Genomic DNA, 13,468 nt, shown 5'->3' on the forward strand with positions numbered 1-13,468 from the left:
AAATTGTACAGGAACACTTGAAACTTTTTTGTTTTCTCATTTCTTTAAAAAATATTTATTTATTTATTTTTATAGAGAGGGGAAGGGAAAGAGTGGGAGAGAAACATCAATGTGTGGTTGCCTCTCAAGCGCCCCCTACTGGGGACCTGGCCTGCAACCCAGGGAGGTGCCCTCACTGGGAATCAAACAAGGACCCTTTACTTCACAGGCCTCTGCTCAATCCACTGAGCTACACCAGCCAGAGCTGTTTTCTCATTTTTAAAGAGCTTTCTCCCTACTGTCTGCAAAAACATACTCTTCCTAAGGGCTATGGGAAGTTGAAACTAATAATTTGCATTATATGAATCATCTGTGAGCAGTAAGCAAAAAAACAAAACCCCGAAAAAACTGATTCTGTTTTTTGCCCGCACTTGATATGAACTTCAATTTTGCTACTTATAGAGTGTCGTTTACTGTCTTAGAGCCCTTGTTTGGTTGTTAGAGGATCCAAAATGAGACTATGTCAACTGTAAGTGCTGTGGCCCCAAATCTGACAAATGTCACATCTTTTGGTTTGTCTCCTCCACTGGAACACAGCGCCACGAGGGCAGGGACTTCGTCTTATTGGCCGCTCTCTCCCCAGCGCCTCAGATGAGTGTGGCACACAGCAGGCACTCAATAAATAGTCCCCGAACAGATAAATACTATTATTCCCTATAGTCATCTTTAAATGTCAAAACTTTGCATGATACCAACATTCTTCAGTACTCACTCAACCAGTATCAATAAAATTTGATAAGTAACTGAATATTAATTACTACTCTTCCAAAAGAATTAGTTATTTGCTGGTTTCTAATCTTCACATTCTAACTTTGTAAAAGCTGAAGAACAGGTCAGTACATGGGAAGGGTGGTAAAAATGAAACTGATTCCCGCATAAAGGGTTTTCCCTTCACATCTCATAACAGAAAATATAAGAAGCTAGTTCTGCGGGCATATTAAAACAGAGTCGAGATTGGGGTTTGTGATTGGAAGCACTTACCTCAAGCTCATTTTCATCAAAAATAGCCAAAAGGTTCTCAGGGACCAACTCATTCAGGCCTGAAACAAAGCAGCCCAGTTAAAACCACACCCACACCACGGACACAGGCATTTTCATCTCAAAGCTAAGAGGAGACAGACTCTCACCTTTTAGGAAGTGTTCCACCTCCTCTTTCACTTGACTGGCCAGCCGATACTGGGCCAGCAAATTTAAATAGAAGATTTTATTCGCATTGGTGACTGGGGTTTGAGCTCCACCCGTCATCAGTTCTACAACCTAAAATAAGAGGCAACAGACAGACAGGGAGAGGCTGTGGACAGAGCTCGGGAGAGCCAGGCATCTGCCCGGACGTCCCACAGACGCAGCCTCATTGGAGTCCACCACAGCTGCAAGCGTCGCTGAGCAGCTGGCTTCTCAACACACTTGGTTTCACAGTTACTAAGCTTCATCCTTCCTACCACCATTGCTGCGTTCTGTTAGGTACTACTTCAGAAGTGGCTGAGTGGGCCTTCTCTGACCTGGGCAAATAGTGGTGATACAACAGGAAGATATTATGGTTCCTTATTAGCAATATTTTCATGCATGATCCAAAATTAAACTATTACTGACCTCCTTTCTTAAGTCCCTGAGCCAACTGAGAATAAATAGAGCCAGATAAGCAGTGAAGAAATCTTTTTAGGTCTCAAATTCTAAGACGGCTTCCCTTACATTCTGCCCTTGCTATCGCACAGGGGTCATGAAGGGCATGTGATTATCAATATGATGGTATCAATCAGTGGTCCCTGTTTCCCAGTCACTGCTATTTTGCTTTCAATTCTACTGTAACTGTAGCTTCATAATTATCATTTGATATTGTTTAACTCTACAATGTAAACAGAACTAATTTGCATTAGAAATACTTTTGGCCAACAGTTTTGAAGTAAAAGGTTTAAAACTATACAGGTACAGTGTTTAAATAAAAGCCATCTATGTCACCCCCATCCAAGGTGAGGCAGGCACTGCTGTCCCCTTCCAATGAGCCTTGTGCGGTGACCCTTCACATCACTAAGTTCTTTTTCCACTGGAAAGTGCAGAACAGGTGGGACATTGTGCTTTTATATGTCTTGTGCTTCACTCAAATGGGCCAAGATCCTAAGCGTGGGATGCAATGCCCTAAAGCTATGCTACCCAATGTGGCTGCCGTAGCCATAGGTGGTATATTTCGAGAAAGTGGCTTAATTATAGTTATTATTTTAATTAGTAGAATAGCCATCGCATTATAACGCTTTTAAGTTAATGAAAATAAAATAAAACGAGAAATTCAGTTTTTTGGTCACACTAGCCCCATTTCGGGTGTTCAGAAGAGAGCAGAACTAGAGACCCTTCCCGTCACTGCACGAAGTTCTGTCCGACTGTGCTGCTCTGGGAGGGGGCGGGAGTCATGGGGCCCACAGGCTCCGTCCTCGTTCTTACCTTTTCCAGTTGGCCGGATTTGTTATACTTCTCTTCTGCAAAGACCAGCTCCATCTCACTCATGTCATTGTTAAGGATGAAACAAACTTTAGATTTGTAGAATTCTGGGTCATCTGTTTCAAAGTACTGAGGAGAAAAAAGACGCAGAACAGAACGTGACTACTCTTACCCAGAAACGAAATTTGTAAACTGCTTGGAACCACTCACCCCTTCGACCGTAAGAACAATTAGCTCAGAATGCTGAGACTCCAGAGTTAATGGCCAGGCGCCTTCGCAGAAGAGACACACCTCCTCAGACATTACCTTGTAATGCATACGCAGTCCTATGATCTGGGCCAGAAAAGAACGGGTGAAGCGAGCGCGGACCAGCTGCTTGTAGGCCCCTCCTAGAGAGGACTCATAGAGACACTTGCCCACGAGCCGCCCCGCAAACTCGTACATCTTCAAGCGCAGATGAGCCGGGCGGTTAGGGTTGGGGTGCACCTGTCAAAGACAGACATTATAAGACACTGGGCCATTTTTCTTCCAGCCTTGTTCTGGGAAGACCCTCCCTCCCAACTGCACCCCAAGGGAGCAGGAATGTCAACACCAGACCAAAGAGCCCATCCAAACGGTGCTGGTCTGTCTGCAGCCACCACTCAGGGACTCAAGGACAAGGGGCGGGGATGGACTCACATCAGGCTGAAAACCTTATGTCAGGTCTGTGGCTTCAAACGACAGAGTATAAAAGTTCGTCAGTGAATGATGGGATGCTTTGTCCCTAAACCAGCTCTTCTTTTTAGCCACAGTCTATTTGCTCCTGACGCCTCTGCCTGGTCAAAGGTCTAGTACTGAATCCAAGAACTTCAGGTGTATTTTGAGAAAGTGGCTTAATTATCGCTGTTATTATTATAATTAGTAGAATAGCCACTGTATTATAATGCTTTTTGGTCAAACATTTATCTGTCTGCATTTTCTCTTATTTTAGAGATGAAATAGTGAGGGCAGAGGAGGAAGGCGATCTCATTAGTTCATGCAGTTGGTATGGAAATTAAGAAGAGGGCCTAGGCTGTCGGATTCCCAGGACAGGTTCACAACCTCAAAGCCCTGTTAGTCTACTTCCATTACAACAAAATTTACACTGTCCACCCACCACGGGGAAGCCACAGACTCACTAATGCTTGGTTGTTGTCACTGAAGCGGGTGAAGAGCTGACTGGTGGTATCGAACAGTGCTTTGCAGATTAGCTCAAACCACTCCCGGCGAGGCCCTCCCCAGTCCAGAGCTGGAAAGTATAATAAAAATAAAACGTCACTCTTACCATGTTTGCTCATTATGTCATTGTTTTATTCTCGCCACACTCCCTCCATTCCACTACCTTCGGGTTTCCCCCTTCCAGCCCATCTAAAATGTGAACTTTTAAAAAGATCCTACCCCTTCCCATAGGATTCAAGGTCCCCTAGCGTGGAAACACAGGACATCTGAGATCCAGGAAATGGACGTTTCTCTCAGTTCTACAAAGGTTAAAAGTTTGCCCTTCTGGCTGCAGCTCCCAGAAGTCTCTCCTTCCCTGTGTGTCTGTGCTGTGTGAGCCCCATCAAGTCATCTGGCCAGTAAGTACCACCCTTTTTATCTTGACTCATGATTTTTTTCCTTGGAAAAAGCAGCTGGGGAGTGTTTAAGGGGGTTTTGTACTTTTGTGCAGAGGGGGTAAAATGGAAAATAGGAGTGAAGAGGAGTGTAAAAAGATGAATGTGACATTTCAAAGCTGACCTTCTTCGTCCTGGAAAACCACTTCAAAGTTCTTGCTCCAATCTGAGATGGAAAAATTCCGAGTAGCTTTCAGAGACTAAAAAGCAGTGAAAGAAAGGAAAGCATCAGAACATTGGCTGGCATCTCTTGGGTGTTCACAATGAAAACACAAGAATAATGCAATCTATTGTCTACTAGTTCTTGGAGGCAATCTATTACTCATAAATCAGCTTTAATAACACCACCTTATATTTTAAATACATGTTGCTCCAAAAGAAATGTAAGGTTTTAAAAAATAATCTAATTCATCTTTACACCGCTGTCTTGTTGAAAATGTGAAGCTCATTTTTCTTTTCACAACCTTCATTTTATTAATGAGAAAACACTTAAAGAACTAAAAATGGCTCAGATTAGTAAGCTGTCAGCAAGAGAACCAAGGAGTCCCGGTTTTCACAGTTAAGCAGAGTCTATTTGCTAGACGTCTTTATCCAAAGACTAGGTTCAGACAGGGAGCCACACTGCATGGAGAATGAGGCTGGGAAAAGGGGTTTCCAGCCACACCGACCAGAGCCAAACATCACAAGCACATTCGGGACTGGGCCCAAGCCTTCTCATTCCCGGGGAATGTAAGAACTATGCCAGTGTCTGTGCAGCGGGGACAGACACACATCAGGTGTTCCTTTTCCATCAGACCAGAATGACAACAAAAACCACTGCCTTTTAATCCGACAAGAGCTCTCCAGTCCAGGGATTCAGTAACCAGAACTTTCTTCTGTGACAACTACTTACAACTGCCCTATATAAGTGCCCGTGAGTTTATTCAGGGACTAGTTCGGTACAGATTCTAAAGCCAATGTGTCAACCGGCCTCCAATAAACCTGCCCCGAACTTAATATAATCAAACAGAAGAATAGCCATTAATAGATATGTTTAAAGAGGAGAGAAATTCAGGTTCCACGGAGAAGATAACCTGCAGAATGTAACCAAATACCAAAAGAGCTTTCTAGTTGGAAAACTTGGATAACTATTAGCAGAGATAAAACTTGACTCACCGATTCCAACAGGGCATGTCTGCTGACCTTCAGGGTGACTTTGGAATGCGGTCTTTTCATATGTACCTGCCGAAGTTCCCGCTGGAAAAAGTTCACCTTGTCCTGAAAGGTCTCAGAGCCTCCTGAGGAGCAGCAAGACTCACCGTGACTACAAGACATCTGTGCGGGCCCCTCCGCACCCTCGGGCAGCCTGGGTCACCACCTCCCCTCCCAGAATCCCTGGCCCATTTTACCTATGTTCTTGTGGAGGGAGCGGATGAAAGTGGCCGCTAGGATGTTCCTTTCCTTGCAGCTGAGCTCCACAGGGGGCTGGATGCCGTCGTCCACCACCAGCGTAAGCAGCTTATGGACAGGGTCGGGGCCCAGGTATGAGAACTAGCAAAGGGGGGAAGAAAGAGTTCATCTACAAAACCCTCAAATCCAGCAGAAAACGCCCACGTCCCACCCTCTGTACCAACCACCAAAAAGCCCGTTTTCTCCAAATGAGTGCCTGCCAGGAGCACACCTCCCCATTCTCCCCCTCAGTGCTCTACGAGGCAAACTGCGTTTTCAGTGATCTGAGTCACAGACTGCCTTCAGTAAGGGTCACAGGCGACACCAGAGGCCTTCCACCAAAGTGTACCAAAAGGACGAAAGCAGCAAGGATTTATAAAAGAGCAAGGGGCTGCCTAAAGCAACTGGGCAAACTGGGTGGAGGAAAGTAACTTGCCTTTAGATTCCAAAAGCTCAGAAAAGTTAAAAAAAATTTTTTTTAACGTTAAGACAATACCAATTCTAAAAGAGCTTCAGCACACTGGCACGCCACCGGGGAGCAAAATTACCAACACCTTCTCCATTAACTTAGCCTTAGAGGAAACGATAACTGTTGGAATACTCAGATTTGCTTCTCAATTCCTGCCTCTGTAAGCACATGTCTTTCTACGATATCTATATTCTTCATGCCATTTCATGAGGGCGTAACACAGAAAGGCGGACATACGGCAGAGCCGAAGCCTGCTCAGCAAGCAGCAGGCGTTAAGACTCCACTTACTTTGGTCCCTGGGCACACGCGGAAGGTGTAAAGGCGCCAGGGAATGATCTTCAGGTAGAACTCCTTCACCGAGAACTGCTGGAGGACCGACATGCAGAAAACGACGTGAGTGACAGAGAGAAAGGCTCTGAGTGGGGATCGGAGCTCGGACAGCCGAGTCCCTACCCACGCCTCTCACGATGACCTTTCCCTCTACGGACAGAGAGACAATTTAGGCCAGTACTGAAACTGAATAAATAGCATCATTCTCCTGAAACAGGCAAATAAAAAATGTGACTCTGGCAGTGTAATTTCACACAGAAACATCACTGTCTTAACACTCAGCTTTCACTACCGTTTGTAAATATCTGAGCTCAGGTTTTCACTTTTTGAGTAGAGAACATTGCAAATGCTCTACTTCTCATCTCAAAATCCACCTCTGCTCAGCTCAGTGCTGCTCAGAGAGACTTCCTCCGAGTCAGTGGCCGGGGAACGCCAGGCCCCGCACCCATTTGAATTGGGAAGAGGGAGTGGGGGACAGAAGGACGATGGGGGTGGGGATGGAGTCTCATAACAACTCATAAAAATCCCTTATATGAAAGTGAAGAAGGATCTCTTTATGCCAGTTACAAAAAGGAAAAAACAATGCCATAATTTTTTAATCTAAAAAACCCCTGTATCGCTTCTCGGCCTTTTGGCTAAGATCAAGTGTAGTATCTGTTCTTATCAGTTTAAAAAACCCCTGTATCTGAATGTGTAGTAGGTCGGATTTTTTCCTTGATTTTTAAAAACTCTTCATTAAAGAAAGTTTCACACACACACGAAAGAGAAGAGCATAATGAACCCATCACCAGCTTCAACAATTGCCGATTCATAACCTACCTTGTCTCATCTACACCCATCGGTTCCCTCACTACCACTCCCCCAGGCCAAATCAAGGCTAGATTTTAAATGATGAATGGTACAGAGCAAAGCGTTCTGAAGGAGAATAGAATTAGAACTCAGTTTTGATTATGAGATTAAAAGGATGCAATGGGATATTTCAAGGGTCTATTTTTCTGAGGTGTAAATGAATGGGCAAAACACAAATATCAAGAAGAAAACCCCTGACACAAAGCATCTCTCAGCTCAGGGGCCTTGGGAAGTTCACCTCCTTGTCTCTGCCAAAATTTCTCTTCCAACTCCGTAGCCTGATGGTGACATCCATTTATTGCGGTTTCACAAATAACAGAATGAAAGACCAGATTGTTTTGAAACAGCACAAGGGGACACCAGTCATTTTTATCCTGTGAGAAATTTTTAACGGTTCAAGTTGCTTTCTATAAAACTCTAGGAGCCATGTCTTGAAAACTCTTCCCCGGAGCACTCAATGGGCAGACGGCCACAGGTTCCCAAAAGCACCGAGGCACCGAGGCGCCCCGACTCTCTGGGCAGGGATTTAGTCTAGTCTGAACTGAACGCCTGCGGCAGGACAGGGGGCACAACCTACTGCTTCACTTTGGGTAGCCTCTCTCGGCACTCTAGAAACGCTACACAGCAATGATCTTGCCCCTGGCCCTCAGACTGCTTTGTGGCTTTTGTCACCAATTACATGCAGGCTCCAGCAGGGGGGATTTTGAGGCAAGAATGGGACTTCCAACCTTTGGTGACACGTAGCAATACACCTTCTTCGGCTTCTTCACCTTCTCGGGGGTAAGACATTCAGAAGGCGAATCTTCATCTTCCTCCTCAATAGCTGTAGAAGGCCGGCGCTGGGAAGAGCTCACGTGCATGGGCGGCAGGTGCCACGGCGTGCTGGCACAGTTGGTAGAATTATACAGATAAGCCTCAAAGTAAATGCTCACTCCCGAGGTGGACACATTACGTTCAACAATATTCTTCTCATTCTCTGAAACAGAGCAAGGAATAAAGTTTAGAGCAGGAGTTGGAGGAGAAGGAAAAAGCCACCTATCACCGGACCTTTAGTCCACTGGACTCTGAGCTAAGTCTGGCTCAAATAGCAAACGTTTCTGAGGTCAGTCAGAAGAGTGCAGACACGCAAAGAACAAATCACAGCTTTTCTTTCAACTTACCACTTAAGACAATAATGTCAAATTCACCATTATTGATTGGCTGATTTTGATATGAAATGCAGGCATGGAAGCAGCCACGAGAATGCAGGGTGAGTCGCAAGAACACCTGGCAGGTTTGCTTGTTGGATGTCACTGATTTCTCAAATGAGACGCCAGTATGCTCTTCCTCTTGAGGACCGAGCTATAGGAGGAAAACAAAGCATCACTAAACGTATATGATTTTCTCTATTTGCACATTAATTCACTCTTCACAAAGAACTTTCCCAACTGTGAGCTACCCTAAGTCTCGTAGTTATGAATGAGGTAGGTATTATCAGACGAAGGAAGAACAGCACAGAAGACAGAGGCAGGAGATGGAAGGGAATGAGGAAGGGTGAGAGGACAGAGGAAGAAGGCAGGCGGCTCACCTCATGGATGGACACACTGTAATTGTGCTCATCTCTCAAGGACGTGGAGTTGTTGGTTGGGTTGTCATACTCATCTCGGGGCACTATTTGAAGAGTGTGTGGCTCCCCGCAGGTCAGCACGAGGGTAGAAAAGTGGCACACGATTTTGGTCTTGGAAGGGACCACCGTTCCTGGAATAAAGACAACGGAGGGTGACATCCAGAGAGGTGCTTCACAGACACACGGGCCGCCCAGCCAGGGGCTCCTGCAGAGCTGGCCCCCACCCCGCTCCCAGGGGTAAACGCCACCATTAAGGGGCAGAGAAGAAGAAAGAAAACAAAGAGATTAATTCAAATAAACTTTGGGGACTCGTCTTTACAAACTCCTAACTTCTGCAAGCACTGAAAATGAAAAAAGAACTTGGAGAAAACTGAAAACCAAGAGTTATGGACACAAAACCTCACATTTTACTTGAAATCTGTGTCAGACAGGCCTTAAAACTAAGTGCTGTTGATCTTGAAACAAACAAACCCCTAAACACCTAGGTTCAAATCTAACAAAACATATACAAGATTTATATATTAAAAACAATAGATGCTGGTGCGATAAACAAAAATGGTCTAAACAAATGAAGAGGTGGTCCGTGTCTATGAATTGGAAGCTTCAACTCAGTAAAGATGTGAATTCTCCCCCAATGATATAAAGGTTTAACACAATTCTTATCAAAATCTTCACAAGATTAGTTGTAGGTTTAGACAGCATTATTCTAAAATGTATATGGAAAGGCAAAGGGCCAGGAACAGCTAAAATAATTCTGAAATGGAAGAGGGGAGTAGGAAGCGTTAGTTTACCCAATGTCAAGACTTATGATGTAGCCATAGTATCAAGACTGTGGTGCTGGTGGAGGGACAGGCATGTGGATCAATGGAACACAACAGAGAACCCAAAACGGCCCCCCATACACAGGCCTGACTCAGCCCCGACGAAGGTGCACAAGCAGCGTAACAGAGCAGAGACCGCCTTTCAATACGACACACAGTGCTGGGCAACTGAACAGCTATACGCAAAAAAGCAAAAATTTAAAAAACCTTGACCCAAGTCTCATACATAAAAATCAACTAAAAACAGATCAGAACCTTAAATATAGAATGTAAAACTATGTAACTTTTAGAAAAAATAAGAGGAAGCCTTCAGGATCTAGGACTAGTGAAAGAACTCTCAAACACAGAAAGTATGATCTGTGAATGGCAACACTGATGAAACCGACTTCATCAAAATGAAAAACTTCTGCAGTGCAAAAGACTCTGTTATGGGGATAAAAAGAAAAGCTAAAGATTAAGAGAAAATATTTGCAAACCACATTATCTAACAAAGGGCTACTATGTAGAAGATATAAAGAACTCCCAAAACTCAAAAGTAAAAAACAAAAAATCTAATTAGAAAATGGGCAGGGTCATGGCACGTGAAAAGATGTTCAGCATCATTACAACCATTAGAGAAGCGCAAAGCAAAACCTCCACACTTAACAGAATGGCTCAGATGAGAACTAGCGACAACACCGCATGTTGCCAAGGGTGTGAAGAAACTGGACTATTCACACATTGCTGGTGGGAATGTAAAATGGTACAGACACTCTGGAAGAGAGTTTGGCAGTTTCTTAAAAATGCTAAGCATTCAACTACCACATGACCCAGCAACTGCATTCCTAGGCATTTATATCAAAGAAAGGAACTTACAATCACACAAAAACTTGTACATGAATGTTCATAGATTTATTCATAAGAGCCAAAACCTGGAGAAGACCTAAATGTCCTTGAACTGGTTAAACAAACTACTGTACATTCACAACACGGAGTTACTGCTCAGCAATGAAAGGGAACCCACTTCTCAACAACCTGCATGAATCTCCAGGGAATCCTGCAGAGGGACACAAAGTTGTGTAACCAAAAGGTTGTATATTGTATGATTCCATTTATATAACATTCCTGAGACGGTGACATTTATACAAAGGGAGAAGAAATGAGTGACCGCCAGGGGTTAAGAGAGAGGTGGGTGGGAGGGGAGACATGGGTGTGGCTATTTGAAGGCAACGTGAAGGACCCCTGTGGTGATGAAAATGCTCTGTCTCTTGACTGTATCAATGTCGACCACCCGGCAGTGACGTCCGTCGCACTACATTTGTAAGATGGTGCAATGGAGGGAAAATGGGTCAAGGGTACCCCAGAGCTTCTGTATTATTTCTTGTAACTGCTTAAGAATCTATGATTATCTCAAAATAAAGAGTTTAGTTTGAAAGATAAAAAAGAAAATTTTATCCTTTGCGAGAGCACGGACAGACCTGGAGAGCATTATGCTAAGTGAAATGAGGCAGTCAGAGAAAGACATGTGCCATATGATTTCACTCATATGTGGAATCTGAGAACAAGCTGAACTAACAAGCAAAATACAGACAGACCCATAGAGAGCAGGATGACGGCTAAGGAGTGGGGAGGTTAGGGGTGGAGGGATGGAGCAGAAAGGAAAAAAGACTCATGGACAAGTGTGGTGACTGCAGGGGGGAGGAGGGGTATAAAGGGGACAAATGGCAATGGAAAAAATATAATAATAAAAATAGTCACCTCTAAAAAATAAATAAACAAAAGGGCCAGTACATAGCATACGGACGGACACGAACCGCCTTCACTGGTGGCAGTCGGGGCAGTGATGGTTCACGTGGAAAGGGTCTGGGAGTGCGGCCTTGAAACACAGAGTGCGGTGCAGAGAGGGAGCCGGCCGGGGAGCCACCCTGTTCAGAGCCTCCCTCTGTTCTAAGAGAAAGGAAACTGAGGACTAATCAAGCAAAGATACACAAATCTTCTTAAGACACCTCTCATTATGGTTTGACCCCAAAAGGTTCCCGAGTTCCTACCATTTCTGTAGACATCAAAATGACGCCCTCGAGGGAAACCCAGGCAGGAAACACAGGGCAGACAGAACCTGGACGCGCTACACAGACGCACTTCAGGGGCAGTTTTAGGCTTCAAGTCACTGAGCACTAATTATCTGGCATTAAGGACACGAAGGGAAAAACAGGAGAGAGAGAGGCCTCAATCCCCAGGCAGCAGAAGCCCGAGCCGACACTCCGCAGTGAGAAGCAGAAGGCACACTGGCGACGAGGCTGGGATTAGGATCGAGGTAGTTTTACTTGAAAAGGGTTCAAAAATCAGAAAAATTTACCTTTTGTCTATTGCAGCACCCTTACTCCTTAAGAACTTAATGGCTGATGACCCAGCAATCCCACTCTTAAAGACACAAAAACGTGTCCACACAAAAACATACGAACCTTCACAGCGGAATTATGCATAGTAGCCAAAAGCAAAGACCTCCCAATGTCCATCAACTGATGAACAGATAAACTGTAGCATATCCATACCATGGAACATTATTTGAAAATAAAAAGAAATGAAGTGCTGATTCAGGCTGCAGCATGGATGAACCTTAAAAGCATTTGCTGAGGGAAAGCAATCAGTCACGAAAGTCCACGTATGTTCTGATCACACTGGTATGAAGTGCAAGCAGTAGAGCAGTAGCCGCGGTAAGCACATCCAGAGGCAGTGGACTTGGGGTGGCTGACGGCTGGGGGTGGGGAAAGGGGAGCTGACAGCCAACAGGTGCCGGATCATGGGTTGATGAAAATGCTCTACAGTTGAATGTGATGATGGCTGTACAACTCTATGAATTTAAAAACCATTAATTGTACATTTTAAGTGGATACATTTACAGCACGTGAATTAAATCTCAATAAAGGTGTTATTTTTTAAAAGGTGCTACCACCAAGATAAAGAAAAAAGAAAGGAGGGAGGGGCAGAAAGAAGAAAGGGAGAAAAAAGAACGTACCTGGCTGAAAAATCTTGTAGTAGGGGCTGTAGGCCACATTTAACCCACCGAGCTTCACCGAGACCTCGTAGCGCCCAGCCTTGCGCACCGTGAAGGCCACCTTGACCACGTTGGAACTGGGCTCCTGGAGGACCTCCTGGGTCACGGGAATCTCCACTGCGAGCTCCACATGAGAGATGTGGACTCTCAGTCCCACGGGCCGGTGCGCGGGGAAAGGCTGGCCGTTCTTGTAGAATAACTGCCATGGGGGGAAGGGGAGCGCCCGTGAGTGAAGAGGGGAGAGCACCATCGGCCATCTAACTCCACAGAGCGTGGGGAGGGAGGAGGAAGCTGCTAACGCCCAGTACCCACCCCTCCTACAGTCCTGCAGTCAAAGGGAGAAACAAATTCTCTCAACAATTCAAAGAAAACCATTCCATCGCGAACAAGTTCTTAACCTATTTTCGAGGACAGGGATAAGATATACCATTAAATGAATTTCAACTTGACTTTCCTGAACCACCAATGCTGCCTCCTCTTTTTGTCATGTTCTCCCTGCTGATCCAAATGTAACGGTAAGTCGGTGGGCACCACTGGCATGAGCGAACTAAAGCCCCAGGCGAGGTTAGGGGCGTTCAGGCCATCGGGCCAAGAGTCATGCTGTAGTAAAATCATCACAGAGGGCAGCAAACTTTTTCTAGGACCAGAGAGTAAGTATCTTCGGATTTATGGGTATACATAGCTACTCAGTTGTGGTTAGCTACTCCGGCACGAAAGCAGCCACAGGCAACACAGCAGGAGGAGCGACCATGGCTGCGTTCCAGCAGAACCACGTTCAGAGACGGGAGGCGTGCCTGGCTTAACCCTCGGGCCAAACTCTGCCAACCTCCA

At 45.1% G+C, this 13,468-nt stretch overlaps 1 protein-coding gene and 1 pseudogene across 4 annotated transcripts in view; one reads left to right on the forward strand and one right to left on the reverse strand.

Annotated features, from left to right (window-relative positions):
• Positions 1-13,468, reverse strand: part of AREL1 (apoptosis resistant E3 ubiquitin protein ligase 1) — a 38,399-nt gene that overhangs the window by 4,560 nt on the left and 20,371 nt on the right. For 3 of the 4 annotated variants that reach the window (XM_037128245.2, XM_037128217.2, XM_037128235.2), the window contains 13 exons: positions 12,599-12,836; positions 8,744-8,913; positions 8,337-8,517; positions 7,905-8,152; positions 6,286-6,363; positions 5,489-5,630; positions 5,256-5,377; positions 4,225-4,300; positions 3,627-3,736; positions 2,776-2,955; positions 2,473-2,598; positions 1,167-1,296; positions 1,021-1,079 (listed from right to left, as the gene is read on the reverse strand). In XM_037128245.2, the coding sequence (XP_036984140.2) occupies positions 1,021-1,079; positions 1,167-1,296; positions 2,473-2,598; positions 2,776-2,955; positions 3,627-3,736; positions 4,225-4,300; positions 5,256-5,377; positions 5,489-5,630; positions 6,286-6,363; positions 7,905-8,152; positions 8,337-8,517; positions 8,744-8,913; positions 12,599-12,836 (1,860 nt within the window). The remainder of the gene's footprint in view (positions 1-1,020; positions 1,080-1,166; positions 1,297-2,472; positions 2,599-2,775; positions 2,956-3,626; positions 3,737-4,224; positions 4,301-5,255; positions 5,378-5,488; positions 5,631-6,285; positions 6,364-7,904; positions 8,153-8,336; positions 8,518-8,743; positions 8,914-12,598; positions 12,837-13,468) is intronic. The other variant, XM_037128255.2, reaches the window with a different exon arrangement.
• LOC128628590 (uncharacterized) lies at positions 6,943-7,061 on the forward strand (annotated as a pseudogene).

Source organism: Artibeus jamaicensis, unplaced genomic scaffold (assembly GCF_021234435.1).
Source record: "Artibeus jamaicensis isolate MK-2021 breed Jamaican fruit bat unplaced genomic scaffold, CSHL_Jam_final contig_851, whole genome shotgun sequence".
Lineage (NCBI taxonomy): Eukaryota > Metazoa > Chordata > Mammalia > Chiroptera > Phyllostomidae > Artibeus > Artibeus jamaicensis.